Here is a 19,119-nt window from a genome sequence, read left to right on the forward strand (position 1 = left end):
AGCCCTCCGTAGATATTGAAGATGACGTTTTTCTGGAAACTCCATCTAATACAATCTTTATATATACAGAGTCAATGATTTGGTTGAATTTTATGGACATTGAAAGACCAGGGGGGTCTCAACCTCATTTAAGCGGTCTCGGGTAGGTTTTCGCTATATATTTTGAATATCCAACTGGCACTTTGGGCGCTCCGTACACATAGAAGACAGGAAGTGTACCCAAAGTCCTTTTAGTCACGTTTGTATCTACCTATTGACTAAATGTCTGTCAAATATTAGAAAGATTGAGAGATCAGGGGGCTCTCACCATCACCCTGTGCCCTTTGTCCTAAAATTTGGACATTTTTTGACTGAAAAGTGTCAATCTTAGCCCTCCGTAGATATTGAAGATGACGTTTTTCTGGAAACTCCATCTAATACAATCTTTATATATACAGAGTCAATGATTTGGTTGAATTTTATGGACATTGAAAGACCAGGGGGGTCTCAACCTCATTTAAGCGGTCTCGGGTAGGTTTTCGCTATATATTTTGAATATCCAACTGGCACTTTGGGCGCTCCGTACACATAGAAGACAGGAAGTGTACCCAAAGTCCTTTTAGTCACGTTTGTATCTACCTATTGACTAAATGTCTGTCAAATATTAGAAAGATTGAGAGATCAGGGGGCTCTCACCATCACCCTGTGCCCTTTGTCCTAAAATTTGGACATTTTTTGACTGAAAAGTGTCAATCTTAGCCCTCCGTAGATATTGAAGATGACGTTTTTCTGGAAACTCCATCTAATACAATCTTTATATATACAGAGTCAATGATTTGGTTGAATTTTATGGACATTGAAAGACCAGGGGGGTCTCAACCTCATTTAAGCGGTCTCGGGTAGGTTTTCGCTATATATTTTGAATATCCAACTGGCACTTTGGGCGCTCCGTACACATAGAAGACAGGAAGTGTACCCAAAGTCCTTTTAGTCACGTTTGTATCTACCTATTGACTAAATGTCTGTCAAATATTAGAAAGATTGAGAGATCAGGGGGCTCTCACCATCACCCTGTGCCCTTTGTCCTAAAATTTGGACATTTTTTGACTGAAATTTTTTTTTTTGGCTTTCCATATATATTTCTATTTATAGTTAAAAATATTTCTAGAGTTATTGGTTTTTCTTTTTGTTGTAAGAAACATTATACACAAAAGTACATCTTTGAAGTCGTTTTTATGACAAAACTCTATGTTACATACAGACAAATAAGTCGCACGGAAAAGGGTTTATATTCGAGGACAACGAGAAATTGCGACAGCTTGAAAAGGTCATTTAATAATTCCTACGTATCTTATCAGTCCTTTTGACTATGAAAATCGTGCTTTTTATAATTTCAAGTATTTAATTTTCTTATGATTTTTCACTAATTTTTGAATATCAAACTGGCTGCTAGCAGCCGGTTGGATATTGAATATCGAATAACGAATAACGAACCGGCTGCTAACTTCACATACATATGAAAAGAAGCTAAACTTCACTGTTTTGAATTAGAAACGCAGCTGAAACCAGATACAAATTGACATGGCTGGTGGTCACTAAAATTGATGTATAATAGAAAAACATTATGGCTTCACAATTGTGTAGAAATTTGAAATAGGTTTCCCGGTTGCATTTAAAATTATAACCGTTCTTTTCTGTATTTAGATACGCAAACGTCAAATTAGGAATAATCCTTTTTTTTGGCGAACAAAAAAGATGGCTATTTATTTTTTAGAACGGACAGGATAAAGGAATAGCAATAAAAAGCTATGTTTTATAATGTGTGTATGTCGTAAAGAAATTATATTGGTAAAAAAACCTACTAATTGTAAAAAATTTAATTATAATAAAAGCATGACAAGTTGAAAAAATACTTTAAACGTCAATCTTTTACCCGTTTCATTTGGCGGCCTTTGGGACGGTACGGACGACTGTAGTGCCACCTGATTAATTCCTCCTGCTATTGTTGCTGATAGAGCTTGACGAAAACGGTCGTTTCCAAGAACTTGCTTTCAAACTGAATTATATACCAAAAATAAAATCGGAATCGAAAATGGGGGCTTTCTCAGTTACGGACTGTAAAACGTGGAATTTACCATGCATGTAAAATTAGCAGCCGGTTCGTTATGCGTTATTCGATATTCAATAGCCAACCGGCTGCTAGCAGTCTGTTGGATATTCAAAATTTAAAATTATCAAATTAAATATGATCACTGATAACATTAAAAGCATGATTTTTATAGTTGAAAGGATTGAAAAGAGACATAGGAAATCGTCTTTTGACCCCATCAAGTTGTCCTCTAATATAAACCCTTAAAAATCAATGCTTAAGTAATTTGCATATTTGTCCGTATGATATATAGGTTTTATTAAAAGGATTTCCAAAAATAATGTCATCTTCGATAACTACGGAGGGCTTGAATGTCACTTTTCAGCTAAAATTGTCAAAAATTTAGGAAAACGGGCACAAGGCACTGATTAGAGCCCAACGATCTCTCAATCTTTCTAATTATGCAGACATTTAGATAATAGTTAGATACAAATGTGACTAAAAGGAATTTGGGTACACTTCCTGTCTTCAATGTTTACGGATTAAATTAGGGTGATACCCACCTGGTCTTTCGAGTCCGTAACATTCAAGTAACTATAGACTCTGTTTATATAAAGGCTGTTTCAAAAGGATTTCGGAAAATAATGTCATCTTCGATATCTACGGAGATCTTTGATTGTCACTTTTCAGCTAAAAATTGTCAAAGTTTTAATAAAGGGCACTTATATTATGCAGATATAGGGCACAGGGCACTGGTGAGAGCCCCCTGATTTCGTACATTTTTACAATACACTTTGAATATCCAACTGGCACATTGGACGCTCCGTATACATGGAAGACAGAAAGTGTACCCAAATTCCTTTTAGTCACGTTTGTATCGATCTATTAAATTAATTTCTGCATAATATTAGAAAAATTGAGAGATCAGGGGCTCTCAACATTGCCCGGTGCCCTTTGTCCTAAAATTTTGACCATTTTTCGCTAAAAAGTGACAATGTAGGCCCTCTGAAGATATCGAAGATGGCATTGTTTTGAGAAATCCTTCTGATACAACCTTTATATATACAGTGACTATGATTTAGTTGACTTTTATTGACATTGAAAGACCTGGGGGGGGGGGGGGGTCCTCACCCTCATTTAAGCGGTCTCAGGTAGATTTTCACTATACATTTTGAATATCCAACTGGCACTTTGGGTGCTCCGTATTACCCTTTTTTCACTATTAATTTCTCTTTTGGGCTTTCCATGAAGTTTTTAATTTATATTCCAAAATGTTTCTTGCGTGATCGGTTTTACTTTTTGTTTTAAGAAAAATCATATATAAAAGTACACCTTCGAAGTTCTTTTATTGACATAATTACACCTTATGTAAGAATCCGGGGTTTTGATTGGTTAATAGCCAGTGTATTTTTCACCAATTTACTGTTATCAAATGAATATCGTTCATTTTTAACGCCGCCGGGGTATTTGCTAAAAGGATATGCCTTTTTTACCCTCTCTGCCGTGGTATTTGCCAAAAAATACTCTATCCGACTGGACGCTTGTAACGTCACGATCATCAATGCGTTTTAGTACATTAACATTCGGTGTAATTAAACAGATATATCATGTTATTGAGGGGTATTTGCGAAAAATACCAGTCTTGAGAATGAATTTCCCTCGCCTTACGGCTCGTGAAATTTAACATTCTCTCGACTGGTATTTTTCGCAAATACTCCTCCTTAACATGATATATCTGTTCAGTATTCCATATAACATAAAGACAAATATGCCAGTAAGAAAAAGGTTTATATTCGAGAACAACGAGAATTTACGGCAGTTAGAAAATGTCATGAAACGATTTTCTACGTATCTTATCAGTAACTGTGAAAATCATGCTTTAATGTTATTAAGTATTTCTTTTTTTATGATTTTCAAATAAATTTTGAACATCCAACCGACTGCTAGCAGCCGGCTAGATATTGAATATCGATTAACGAACCAGCTGCTAACTTCCCATACATGAATTAACCACTTCAAAATATTTTTCAACATCCAATGAAAATTATCGTTACAAACGAATTTCATTAGAATTGAGTTTGGAATTAACAGGTTCGTCTCCGGTCTGAGACCTTGATCTAAAAGCACAGCTCAATTAAAAAAAAATAAAGAATCATCGGAAATGATCTTGACTTATACCAACAACAAAAATATTGTCAAAATGCGATAACATCTAACAAGATTTCTTTCCAGAATTCCATCCGACAAATAATAAATAAATAGGAACTAATGCAACCATTAAACTAAAGACTAGACACCGGCTATGATAAACTGTTTATTCAAAATACACTCAGACGCAGATCAGGGAACTCTTGTGCAATATAATTAAGAAATAATTCATCGGGTCTTGAATATATCGTAATTTTACCACGGGTTGGCCCTTTAGGACAAATATTTTACAATGAGCGTTAGCGAGTGGTGAAATATCGGCATACAGGGACAACCCGTGGTAAAATCTAGATATATTCAAGCCTCCATGAATTATTTCGATTCTAATAGGCCAATTACGCAATTCTTTTGGATCAAAGTGCTCTAGGTGGAGGCAAATATTTGCCGTTCACATAAAAAAAAAAAACACCTCACTATCAAATTGACGTAAAAGAACGGAGCAAACTGAATTAGTGACATGTTTTAACTATTTACAATAACGTATTTAGATAGTTTTGGATAAATTAAATTGATAATTTACTTATATGTGACCAGCCATGAGATTTTCAGGCTTAAGTAGGTACTAGAACCAAAATGAGGTTTTTGCATTTTTATGAAGTACACATAGATTCAAAACACCCAGAAAAAGTTTTTGGTCGAAATATCAAAATTAAAAGAATTATGGTAATTTTTGTGAGATGCACTTTTTTTTTTTTAAATAGTACCACTTTGCAATATTTCTAAGATTTGTTTAATTTAGTTCTCCTTGCAAGTTGACATATCGTTATGTGTTTTTTTTTTATTTTTTAAGTCTTTATAATTATCAAAATTTAACTAAAGTGAACTAAATTTATTGATAAGTGAATTTGAGTTAAATTAAGCAACAATTCGGTTTCCATAGCAACCATGGATCTACTTTTCAAATAAAATCACTCAAACTTTTTTTGTGCTTTTTAAGTAGAATTAAAATTCGTATGTCACTCAAAATATGTGAAGATAGATACTGACACAGAGATTGCAAAACTAGTCATTTTGAGCATCTCAATACTTGTATTTCTGTGTATTAAACGGAAGATATGGGTCATGTCAAAAATTAAAACACACCGGGTTTGTCATTGTTGTTTACTACACAATCACCCGGTTTCGTCTACACAATGTATATATCACCCTTTTTTTAAATATTTTTTTAAAACCAACAATTTATGAAAAGCAACGTTAACACGGATGGGAATATTGTCTTTCGAAAGAATTAATATATATTTTTATTGTAAGGTAAACTTGGCGTGTTTAAATTTAATTTAAACGGGCACTTTTGGACGTAGGTAATTATAGTTATATAAAAAAGAAGATGTGGTATGATTGCCAATGAGACAACTATCCACAAAAGACCAAAATGACACAAACATTAACAATTATAGGTCACCGTACGGCCTTCAACAATGAGCAAGGCTCATACCGCATATTGTCAGCTATAAAAGGCCCCGATAAGACAATGTAAAACAATTCAAGCGCGAAAACTAACGTCCTTATTTATGTAAAAAAATGAACGAAAAACAAATATATAACACATAAACAAACGACAACTACTGAATTACAGGCTCCTGACTTGGGACAGGCTCATACATAAATAATGTGGCGGGGTTCAACATGTTAGCGGGATCCCAACCCTCCCCCTAACCTGGGACAGTGGTATAACAGTACAACATAATCAGTTGAAAAAGGCTTAAATCATCCGATAGACAAAAAATAAAAGTTATACACATTTTCCTAATGAAAGGCGTATCCAATATTTCACTGATCTTCAAACTAATTTAAAAGGAATATGAATACTTCTTAGCAAACACTGATATCTAATTATTTTATAACATTATGATATTTTTTTATATAGGTTTTGAGATACATCGCAATATGTGACCCACCCCCCCCCTCCCTTTCTTTTTCTTTTTTACCAAAAAACAACTTAATAACGCTTAATAAACAAAATTTAAAACATCACCAAAAAGTATGCAGAAGTTAAGATTAATATTACTAAGAAGTGTGTAAAGTTTGATGCAATAATGATAAATCGTTTTTGAGATATGGCGCGACATGTTAAAAAAAAAACACACTGCTGTTTTACTTACTAAGTCCTGTAACTCAAAATGATTTGATTTGATTTTCACTAAAAGGTTTACAGATCGGTTGACCATTACAAGCAATAACTTTGTTAAGTTTCGTGAAAACTGGATAAGCTGTTCTCAAGTTACGTTGCGACATGTTTACACTGGACAGAAGGATAGACGGATAGATAGATAGACAGACGGACGGACGGACAGAATGACTGATAGATGAAGGAACGGACGGATGGAAGGAAGGACAGACGGATGGACGGATGTATACAATCATACGTCCTGTTAAAATTGTGACGGGCGTGTAAAACGCAGTGAAATGAAAAATAACCTCTTAATTAAAGGTAAATCAATTTTATAAGTCTTCCTAAGTCATGTTTGCTATATGACTTTTATATGTTTGAAAATAATAGATCGAAATTGATAAAAAGAACTTCAAATTCGTAATTTAAGGGCCATGCAATAACTCCTTTAAGAACTTATGTGAGAATTTTATAGTAAATGGGCAAATGGTAGAGCTCAACATTTTGAAGATAATCATATCTGGCCCTTTTCGAATTTTCTATGTCACCGGCTGTTTTAAGTAATTGACATCAAGCACTTGCAGCCCCCCCCCCCTTTATTTATTTCTTAGCCATGACGGCCATCTTGGTTGACAAGCTGGGTCACAGTAAACTTTTTTAAAACTAGATACCCTAATTATAATTAAAAAAACCACATGATTTTAGATAAGGTTTATTAAATGCAGCCTAGTAGTTTTAGATGTGAAAATGTATGTAAAAAATTGCATTGAAAGATAATGCACGACGGTCGACCGGTGCCAAGTGATAAAAATTAACAACCTTTCCTGTTGGGTCAAATGAGCTAAAAACAACCAAGAATTTCAAACAAAATTACACCGTTCTTCAATTAAACAAATGTGTAACTGAAGATTTCAAATTTCCCGAACGAGATAACTTAGACATAGCAAACAACTTCACTGGCGTTTTTTTCTTCTTCAATAAAACGAGGTCAATAGGAAAAATATCGTTAGATCTGTGTTCCATACTTGTACATGTATATGCTGCTTTGAATTCAAATCACTTATAGTGTGTGATAACATTGTGTGAGGGAATTCGACGTTTGCTGTACCACAGTTCACTCCAGTGCAATTTATGACAATACCACTGCATCAATCAGAATTATTTTTTTTGCAGTGTTTTAAGAAATGATTTTGCTTTGTTGTCGCGTATTAGTTGAGAAACATTCAATGTTTTAAAAAGGCGAATTTTCTGTACAAAGTCAATGATTATGTTGACTTTTGAAGGCCAAACTTTCTACAGCCTTAAATACGCTAATGAAAGATCCAAAAACTATTTCAATACATAATGACATGTTTATGAAATTATAACAAATCTATTGGTTAACAAATTTTTATTCGTTATTGCAAAATAGTGAACTTAAAATATCTGACATTTTCTCCCTACCCAATTTACCCCTATACATTTTTATGATGTGGACTGGTCATTGTTATTGAATCGTAGGCAATTTGATTGGATTAAATTGTTATTAGTTTACCTTCAAACTTGTTTATGCTTTTCATACATGACTATTGATTAATTAAAACGTGCACGAATGTGTACGGTAACTAAAATGACCTTCAGACTGGACACTGGACGAGTCAATATTATGTTTTATCAATGAAAGTTAAGGTATGAAAGGTAAGAATTGCCAATTATTCTATTTTCACAAAATTTTCGGAATATACAGTTGAAAGGTTATTTTTTAAAAGCCTATTGTGGAGATTAAAGAGAAAGTTTATAAATAATACGTTTTGTTCCATTAAACAAGTCATTTTCGTAAGAGAAATGCCGAAATATATATTACGCACGACTACGGCAGGTAAAATTATTATTCATCACAATAAAAAAAAAGCATTTTTCAGTCTCATTGGAATATGTTCATTACAATTAATCCCAAACTTAAGAAGTAAGTAACTACAGTCAAAATATATCCGATCTGCCTATTTCTGCACATCAAAAGTCAATACGATCGTTTTAAAGTCAATTTCGTCTACCTCACACAATCTTGTTAGGCACTTTTTTTATAGTCTCGCTTGTTTAAAAATATCAATGCGAATGTTTATAATAAACATATCAAACTCGCTGACCTATTTCTTTCGTTCCATACTCAGAAATACAAGTATCGAGATGTTCAAAATGACAAGTTTTGTAACCTCCGTGTCAGTATCTATCTTCCCATAACTTTCTTTCCGTACAATGTGAACAATTTAACGAGAAATTAAATAATTTCGAGGCAAGGTTCACTCAATTTGTCATTTTGACGTGCATTTTTACTTAATATTTCTCCGTTAAATCATATAAACCGGTTGTCGAAAATATTGCATATCTCAATAGAAAATATTTGTATATGTATATATATTTATAGATTATCGTTGATCTTCTCAACGAGATTGATTTTCTCGCTTGAGCTGGAACAGCGAAAGTGAGAAAAGCAATCGAGTTGAGATGACCAATGATAATCTGTTTATCGCTATTTTACCTATGACGACGTTGTCAATTTCAATGTCAATTTCGTTAGTAACGCCACGTGGTCTCCTTAGTTTCTAGCGATAATTTTTTCATCTCAAGCGAGAAGCATGATATGAAAATTATCACAAAAAAGATCAAAGGAAAAATGTACAAAATAGCGATAATCTTTGATATCATAAAAAAAATAAGAAAATAAGGAGAAACCTATCTTTCTTCAGTCTAATGATGTTCCGTCATTGTGCCGGATGTTAGATACCATCGAGTCCGAACAAATTTTGCCGGTGTTAGTGGTTTAGACACAGTGCACTTGTTAATTCATTTTCATCTTCAAAGTATGTACATGTGTACAAAATATATTTTTTTTTCAGTGTTTACATTTTCGTTTGTTGTCTTAAAATAGTTTAACGTGAGTAGTCTGCCTTGATGAAAACCTGGAGCTCAAAACTAATACGGGACAGACAATTAATTTACGCATTTTATAGTCCTTCGCTACTATTTTATTTTTACGATTTATCTGCAATGCTACTATATTTTATAGATAACAACCAAAGCCAGTGGAGGATCTAGAAGTTTTCATAAGTGGGGGCCCACTGACTGACCTAAGAGGGGGCCCGCTCCAGTCACGCGTCAGTAATTCCCTATATAAGCAACCAAATTTTTTCCCAAAAAGGGAGGGCTACGCGGCCCCCTCCCCTAAATCCGCCCCTTAAAGCCCTTTCAATGATTAAGAACAAAGTTGTAAACATCAAAGCTACAAGTTGCGTAAATTAATCATGTCGCAAATCACGGGAATTATAAATTCTACTTTTATCCCGCATGATTGAATATTGTTCGTAAAAAATCATCTGTTTACATATTCGACATTATATTCAAGTTCTTAAAGAAAACAAAAAAGGCAATTTTAGATAAGTTTAGGAGTTAAACAAATTGAACATTCAATAACAGGTGCTCCGATTACGTTACGTTACTTTACATCGACGTTTTCGCATTATGACGTTTAAACTCCATAAGCCTGGAAATGTCATGGCGGGTCACATATGTCTAACATGTATACAAAAATGGCTTATACCAAATTTTAGCATCGTTTGTTTACGTTTCCTTGTTGTGATGATTTTCAGATTCACAAGCGTGAATTTTCCCGTAAAATGCTTATATTATTACGTCATCGTTCTATGACATCGGGTTCCTCATTCATTTAAAAAACATATGACGTGGGAGTACAATGGGAACAGCTCATGAAATATATTCATATTTTACCACGGGTGTGTACTCAAAGCGTTTGAAGGACGTCATGTTAGAATCAAATGTATACCTTCCTATTTAAGGGAAAACGGTAGTATTACATTTTCCCAGCATTAGGTTGGCCTTTTGTGTACCCAAGACAGGTGACGGAAGTCAACTTATGAGCGCTGTGATTGGATGTAAGGGTACAATATATTTTTTTATTAATCTATGAATAACTGCAGTTTTTATATTTACAATATAAATTTTAAAACCTATTGAAATATTTTCTAGAGAATTATTCGAAAAGGCTTCCAAAATTTCATAAATTTGGTGCAAAATGACGGTGGGCATGGATAACATGCTCCGTTGGAAATTGGTCATGATACTATTTGGCTTCAATTTTGAGAATACAGTAATAAAGTACAAACACCACACATAACTGTTTTATCCAAGATTTTATTATAAAAACTGGTAAACTTAGAAAATGTTAGTATTGTCGCCTATGGCAGAATAAATAGTACCGTTTTCCCTTAAAACTTTTATAAGAGAAATAACAATTCAGTCAATGAATTTATACCATAGAACTTATCTCTGTTATATTGTTTAAAAAGACAAGAAAACAATAATAAAAAACATCAGTAAAACATATCATCACCTATGCTATAAATAAGATAGCATACCTGTAAAATCATAGACAGAACAGACAGGCACTATTGAATGTAATGACCAAAGGAATATCATACTAGATTAGCACACTAGAGATGCTACATGTGGAGCAGGCAGGATCAACTTACCGTTCACGAATATCTGATATCCCCCTCCTCATGTTACTCTGACTTCATTTGTTATGTTGTGTTTTGCGTGCTGTTGTTTGTCTTTTTTTCTTTGGTTTGAGGGGTGTGGGAGTGTGGTGCATTGACATTTTTTTTTTTATTTAGGTACATATGTTATTGATAATGTTTTATTTTCGACGTTTGAAATTTCCTTTGATATATTTCGCCTCCCTTTCAAAAATGAAAATTCTTAAGAAGAAAAAACAGTAAATAAATATGAAAATAAGAAGATGTGGTATATCTGCCAATGAGACAACTTTCTACAAGAGACTTAATGACACAAGAGCTTACTACTAAATGTCAACATTAACCCCTCAATGAGCAAATCCTTTACTGGATACTCAGCTATAAAAGGCCACGAAATGACATATGTAAAATAAATCAAACGGAAAATCCCGCATCATTTGCATACAAGATAATGAATAAAAACATGAATGTTACGCAGAACAATTGAAAACCAGGGACGTACAGGCTTCTGACTTGGGAGAGGCATATACAACATATGGCAGTGTTAAACGTATTCAAATACGAATGGCAGTTGCAAAGGTAAAATTAAAATTATAACGAACATATCAGTCCAGAGTAATGCTGGACAAATTGAAATAATTTGACAAATAAATTATAGATTTTGTTTAATGATATTAAGTCTTTAAGATTTATCATAATATTTCGAAATCTTACCTCCTCTAGAATCAAAACTAAAATGATCATCATTATATTGCATAAGTGTAAGTGGATCCGTTATGTCTGCGACAAGAATATAGATAGCATGTTGAGTTATGAATGTCTGGTGTGTGACATAATACTCTTTTCGGCCCGCAAAATCCCATATGCTACATTCTATCAAATCACCTGCATTAACATTTTTATTCTTGACTTCCAAAACATTATCATCCATGTTTTCAATCGTTGCGTCGGTTATCTGGTCATCAACTACAATACAATAATAGAAAAGCTCAGTCATTGAATTACACAAACAAATTATCTTAGTTACAAAAAAAGTATAACAAAAATTCTCGTGATGATGAAAGTGTTTAACAACCTCGACCAGCTTTACAGCCCTCGCAAGTTTGGCTAAAATACTCGTGTCAATGAATATATGTATACATATAAATGGCTAAATAAATAGTCAACGATTAATCTTACAGGGCGATGGATCATGTAATATGCATCTGTACACTTCAAAATATAATATATAACAAGTCAAAAAGGGTATCACAAGCCCAGTAGTCAGTCTTTTTGTGCTGACATGAATTGTCATTGATATGGTTATATTTATAAATTAACTGTTTACAAGTTTTTGAGTTATTTGAAAAACTAAGGCTTTTCTACCTCAGGCATACATTACCTTAGCTGTATTTGGCAAACCTTTTAGGAATTTTGGTCCTCAATGCCCCTCATCTTCTTCCTTTTTTGGTATTTTAAACTTTTTTGTATTCGAACGTCACTGATTAGTCTTTTGTAGACGAAACGCGCGTCTGACGTATATAATTAATTTATTCCTGGTATCTATGATGAGTTTATTTACAACCACTAGGTCGATGTCACTGCTGGTTGTATTTTTCCCCCGAGGGTATCACAAGCCTAGGAGTCAGCACTTGTTGTGCTGACTTGAATTGTCATTGATATAGTTATATTTATAAATTAACTGTTGACAAATTTTTGAATTATTTAAATTACTAAGGCTTTTCTACCTTAGGCATATATTACCTTAGCTGTATTTGGCAAAACTATGAGAATTTTGGTCCTCAATGTCCTTCAATTTCGTACTTTATTTGGTACTTTAAACTTTTTTGGATTCGAGCGTCACTGATGAGTCTTTTGTAGACGAAACGAGCGTCTGGCGTATATACCTAATTTAGTACTCGTATCTATGATGAGTTTATTTACAACCACTGGGCCGAGATGTATTTCCCCGAGGGTATCACTAGCCCAGTAGTCAGCTTTCTTTGTGCTGACATGAACTGTCATTGATATGGTTATATTTATAAATTAACTGTATACAACTTTTTTAATTTTTGGAAATACTAAGGTTTTGTTGGAATACCCTCGGGGAAATAAACCTCGGGGAAATAAATTTGTTGGAATGTTGGTACTCAATGCCCTTCAACTTCGTACTTTATTTGGTATTTTAAACTTTTTTGGATTCGAGCGTCACTGATGAGTCTTTTGTAGTCGAAACGCGCGTCTGGTGTATATACTTAATTAAGTCCTGGTATCTATGATGAGTTTATTTACAACCACTAGGTCGATGCCACTGCTGGTGGAGATTTTTTTCCATGAGGGTATCACAAGCCCAGTAGTCAGCACTTTTTGTGCTGATATCAGCACTTTTAGTGCTGACATGAATTGTCATTGATATGGTTGTATTTATAAATTAACTGTCTACAAATTATTTTAAATACTAAGGCTTTTCTACCTCAGGCATATATTACTTTAGCTTTATTTGGCAAAACTTTTAGGAATTTTGGTCCTCAATGCCCTTCAACTTCGTACTGTATTTGGTATTTTAATCTTTTTTGGATTCGAGCGTCACTGATGAGTCTTTTGTGGACAAAACGCGCGTCTGGCGTATATACTTAATTTAGTCCTGGTATCTATGATTAGTTTATTTACAACCACTGTGTTGATGCCACTGCTGGTTAAAATTTATGTCTCCGAGGGTATCACAAGCCCAGTAGTCAGCACTTTTTGTGCTGACATGAATTGTCATTGATATGGTTATATTTATAAATTAACTGTTTACAAATTTTTGAATTATTTGAAATACTAAGGTTTTTCTACCTCAGACATATATTACCTTAGCTGTATTTGGCAATTTTTTTAGTAATTTTGGTCCTCAATGCCTTTCAACTTCGTACTTTATTTGGTATTTTAAACTTTTTGGGATTCGAGCGTCACTGATGAGTCTTTTGTAGACGAAACGCGCGTCTGGTGTATATACTTAATTTATTTCTGGTATCTTTGATGAGTTAACATGATAATAGACTTTGTATTATGTGTAGGTGGTAGAAAGGTACGCTGATGTAGGCCCTGGGGTAGCCGGTGGCCTTAGGTAACCGGGAGAATTGATCATCGATGATTTCGTACGAAAATATAGTTCCCTATATTGAACGCAGTTTGAAGATAGGTCCGCTGCTGTATGTCCTGAGGTAATCGGTGCCCTCGGGTAATCGTGGATATATAGTGCCCATATGCGTAGAAAAAACATGATATAAAAATAGAATAAACTAATAATACATTATTCTATTTTTGATTTAGACTGACAATACACAAGACTTGTTTGATAAAGGTTACCTCAAGTAATCTTTTGTGTTATGTCAACTGGTTCAATAGAGTTCTCACGAAACTTTCGTATGAAGAATGGATTAATAAAAGTGACTTTGATATCAAACATATTGTATTCATTAAGATAGGAAAAGATTTGAACAACATGCACATCATATAAAAGCGCTCTCTCCATATTACATTTACAAGATATAATTCAATTATCAACAACTGTATTTAAAATAATGTAATATAATGAAAAATGCATGCTACTTATGTGCACACACGAGCAAATATGACTCTATCTTTACAGTGCGTGTTACTTGCCAAATGTAAAGTATATTTAAATAAATAGGCAATTACTCATCATTTATTCAAGTACCTTGAAACATGCAAATAGCTTTTATAGCTTTTATAGCTTAGTCATCATAAAATAATGTAAAAATGGAGAAGAAGAAAAAACGAATTATCTCCCTTTGTACCATATAAATTCAATATATATGGCACCATAAATTGCAATTGAACTATGGTCATTGTTACTTTGAACTAATTTGTAAATTATTTTACTGCTTTTGAAAAAGAAACACTTACATTCCCAAAGTCATCTACCAAATACTAGTTTATATTCATTGATTTATAGAGAGAAAATGTAAATTTAGGCATTTTTTGGGAATATTTCTACAATGTACTTGAAAGAGACCCCAGCAAGTCTATTAGGCAAAACGCATAATTAGCTATTCCAATTGATAAAACAAAGTGATTTATCTTAACATTTTTAATGGACTAGAGGCTGGATAGCTTTTAACATATGTAATTTTTATGATTTTCTGAAAATATTATTTCCTGGTTTATCTCCCTTGTTAGGGTTTGGGTTAGGGTTAGGGTTAGGGTTAGGGTTAGGGTTAATAATCCACAAACTGTTTTTTTGAAAAATGTATGTACTGATGAGTTTCTAAAGCTTATTTACACATGTTACACTTGATTATTTAAAAAAAGAATAATTCTTCATCTCTTTATTTTTCAAATCTATAAGTTTCAGGGTATTGAAATTGGTCAATATGATAGAAAAATACTGCCTTAAACATGGGAAAACTGGTTCCCGGTACATTACAGCATCTCCAAGCTGAGAGACATGGGAACCAGATGAAATATTTTTAATATGAAAATCTTTCATATTGTTGTTTAAGCACATACAGTGTTAATCGAATCTGATGACCCCCTTGTGGACTGTTTTGCATGGTTTTATAGGAGACTGGGTGTTAAGGATGGACAGATGTCATGTCCTTTTAAAATGACGCCATGCCCTTTTTCTGTCCTAAGAAATGACGCCATGTCCCCTTTCAATTTCTTTGGATTACGCCATGGTCTTGTAAATGATTGAATACAAAAAAGGGCATGTATAAAGTGCAGAATTGGCCTGGGTATGTTTCTCTACTGATTTCTTCTTAATTATAACATTTGAGGATATTTATTTCAATATCATAATTCTCTTCAATCCGGATTGAACGATTAACAGATCGACCATATTTGAAAAAGGTTCGTAGGCATTTTTTAGTACCGCCGATTATCAATTTCACCTGCTTTATGATGGTTTGGTTGAACGGTTCATGAGTTGACGCACGGACAACATGTGATTGCCGCCCGATTGTCCGCCCGCCCGCCGGCCCGCCCGCCGGCCCGCCCGCCGTACATTCCCAAATCAATAACCGACATTTTTGTAAAAAAAAATCCAATTAAAAATTATTACTACCACTCCATTCTAACTGTGATGAATAGTTGTCTCATAGGCAGTAAGGACACTTCTCTTTCGTATTGACATGGCAAGACAGAATGTCTTGTTTTAGACTGACATATAATTAACTATTTAACCTTGAACTTGCAGGTCAAATATCATGGTCATTATCTATGGTACACAACACATCATATTAAGGTGTTGACATTGTGTGTCAAGTATAAAAATTATTCAAGGAAGATAAAAGAAAAAGTGTGCTCTAGTAAAAATAACGGGAAAAAATCAAATATTTGACCTTAAGGTCAAAGGTTAAGGTCAATTGGGAGTTTTCATTTTATGAGATATACTGTCTTATTGTAATACACCTGTATGCCAACTATCATGAGAGAGTGTCAAAAGATAACTAAGTTTTCATGATAGAATACACAAATTATTGTGAAAAATATATGAAAATAACCCATTTTTATTCCGTTGCCATGGTTACGGTGTGAGAGACCCCAGCTCAAAAATCATACATCTTGTGGAACACATGTAAACCTTTATAGAAATTTTTAAAACATTTGAAAAATCAAAGTACTTTAAGAGATTTCATGTCTTTCCTTTTGTTAATCTTTTTACCAAGTATTCAAAATATTCAAAAAATTGGACCGGTCAGCCTCAAAATTTAGCTATATTCAAGCTTTAACATTTTGTCAAGTTTTGAAGGACGAATGATGAGTGTTATAAAAGTTAATTCAAATATCAGTTAATCATAACCTTATCTAGCATATTCAGAGTAACAAAATTGTGATCATTTTATAGATTGCCTTGGAAATTCAGGCATTTCCAGTAGATGTAAAATCTAAAAATGGCTTAAAAATGAAATTTTAAAGTTACATTTTTATTGTTTTGACTATCGTAACATATGTGCAATTTTCATTTCATTTGGTTGATACGTCATGTGGACCCACTTATAGGCATTTTGCATGGTTCTATCACTACTTATATGCGTGCTTACAAATATAGTTCTGCAAGTCAAGTTTGGAGAAATTAGGACGGGAATGTTTTTACGACAACTGGCAATGTGTCCATTATACTCAGATGAAACCTCAACTTTGAAACGGTTATGAGTAACAACGATCAGATTGATAGCACCGGTGACATCATCGAGTCACATGATTACAATCTTCTTAAAGTATAAAGGTTACAGAACGTCGTAATTACATAACATAACATTAGTCTAATTTTGTTTTTTATTACTATTTTGTTTCAAATTTGTTAATTAGCGCAGGTCTCCTTTTTTCTATTCTCACATTTTGTCAATATATTGCAGATTTTTCTTATATGATGATGCTATGATGAGTTTATTAACAACCTCTGGGTGGATGCCACTGATGAGTCTTTTCAAGACGAAACGCGCGTCTGTCGTATATACAAAATATAGTGCTGGTATCTATGATGAGTTTATTTATAAACACTGGGTCGATGCCACTGCTGGTGGGGATTAATTTCCTCGAGGGTATCACCAGCCCAGTAGTCAGCCCTTTTTTTATGCTGACATGAATTATCATTGATATGGTTATATTTATAAATCATCTGACTACAAAATTTTTAATTTTTGAAATACTAAGGCTTTTATACCTCAGGCATAAATTACCGTAGCTGTATTTGGAAAAACTTTTAGTAATTTTGGTCCTCAATGCTCTTCAACTTCGTACTTTATTTGGCCTTTTTAACTTTTTTTGATTCGAGCGTCACTGATGAGTCTTTTTTGGACGAAACGCGCGTCTGGCGTATATACAAAATTTAGTCCTGGTATCCATGATGAGTTTATAGGGACTTTCTAAAACGTTTTCGTGTCTTAAATTTTAAGCTGAATTGAAGATATTTTTAAATATTGAGTATATTTCTGTCTGATTTACAGAAAGGTAGAAGTAAATCTAACTTACCTTCACCTACAATCCATTCACCATCACTTGTTCTAATTCGACATGTTTTATCAATATCAATTCCATCAGTGCGTTTTACATCATCTATTCTTTTCCCTAGTAATCTACGTACAAGACTTGTCTTTCCGGCATGACTTTTACCAATGACTTGAATTCTAACATATTTTCTGACTTCATTTTGAATTCCTGTCGTGTATCTCGTTCTTTCTGGAATATCTAATAAAAACAATTTTTATCAAATAAATGAATACTAATAATACTGAGCGTCTAAATTGGTGTTTTACTGAGTGCTATATATATGTGAGGAAAATGTGACACTGTCTATTGAATTTGTTTCCAATGAGGTTTTCGGATTTTTAATAATTTATTATAAAACAAAATATTTCTAATTTCATAATCGCTAGAATCAACCCTACTCTCATTGACTTTGTGGTGATGTATATGATGATTAAATGAATTCGTTCGGATTACAAAATTTCCTGAAACGACTTTAAATGTAGTTTTTATCTTTGTCTTATGTTTTTGGACACTGCAATACCACATTTTGGAAATGAATTTTGTTTTATAATTTTCACTTACTCTTTATTAAGGTAGTGAGGAGATTATATTACATGTAAGTCTTAAATTATAGATAAATAATACTGCTAAATATTAAAACAACAAGTCAAGATTTTGTCGACAATATTTATTTCGGTAGTTTACACTTCTATAAATTTCAGTCTGAAACGGTTATTTTGGTTTGATCAAGTCTTAATTGACTAGGTTTACCGCTAGAGGAAACCTTAAGACTTTTTAAGACTTGCTGATGACATTCCAATCGAAATCCATCAGGTAAATCATTCCGATAATACATGTCAAGATAAACAGGACTAAATGTTCTAGCCATTGATTAAGATATGTTACGACGGTTTCAGACGAAAACAAGATAAACCTAAAATTAACTTTCAAATCTGTAAAGTCATGTTTCGATCCGTTCAGTATGCTAGTCTGATACTTTTGAGTTACGCGCCTTGTGCTGAATGATACATTTTAATTTGTAAAAAAAATTGATATAATTAAAAGCGTAATTATCCAATTAGTCATTTTAATAAACTTCCTGTTTACAAAACTTTGAATTTTTAGAAAAACTAAAGATTTTCTTATCCCAGGCATAGATTACCTTAGCCGTATTTGACCCTATTTATTGGAATTTCAGACCTTCAATGCTCTTCAACTTTATACTATCTGGCTTTATAACTATT

The 19,119-nt window shown here is 33.3% G+C and overlaps 1 protein-coding gene across 1 annotated transcript in view; it reads right to left on the reverse strand.

The window, feature by feature from the left end:
• Positions 1–19,119, reverse strand: part of LOC139528918 (uncharacterized) — a 166,098-nt gene that overhangs the window by 100,501 nt on the left and 46,478 nt on the right. The window contains exons 9-10 of the mRNA XM_071325155.1: positions 17,879–18,094; positions 11,633–11,884 (exon numbers count right to left, since the gene is read on the reverse strand). Of these exons, the coding sequence (XP_071181256.1) occupies positions 11,633–11,884; positions 17,879–18,094 (468 nt within the window). The remainder of the gene's footprint in view (positions 1–11,632; positions 11,885–17,878; positions 18,095–19,119) is intronic.

The sequence above is a fragment of the Mytilus edulis genome, chromosome 6 (assembly GCF_963676685.1).
Source record: "Mytilus edulis chromosome 6, xbMytEdul2.2, whole genome shotgun sequence".
NCBI lineage: Eukaryota > Metazoa > Mollusca > Bivalvia > Mytilida > Mytilidae > Mytilus > Mytilus edulis.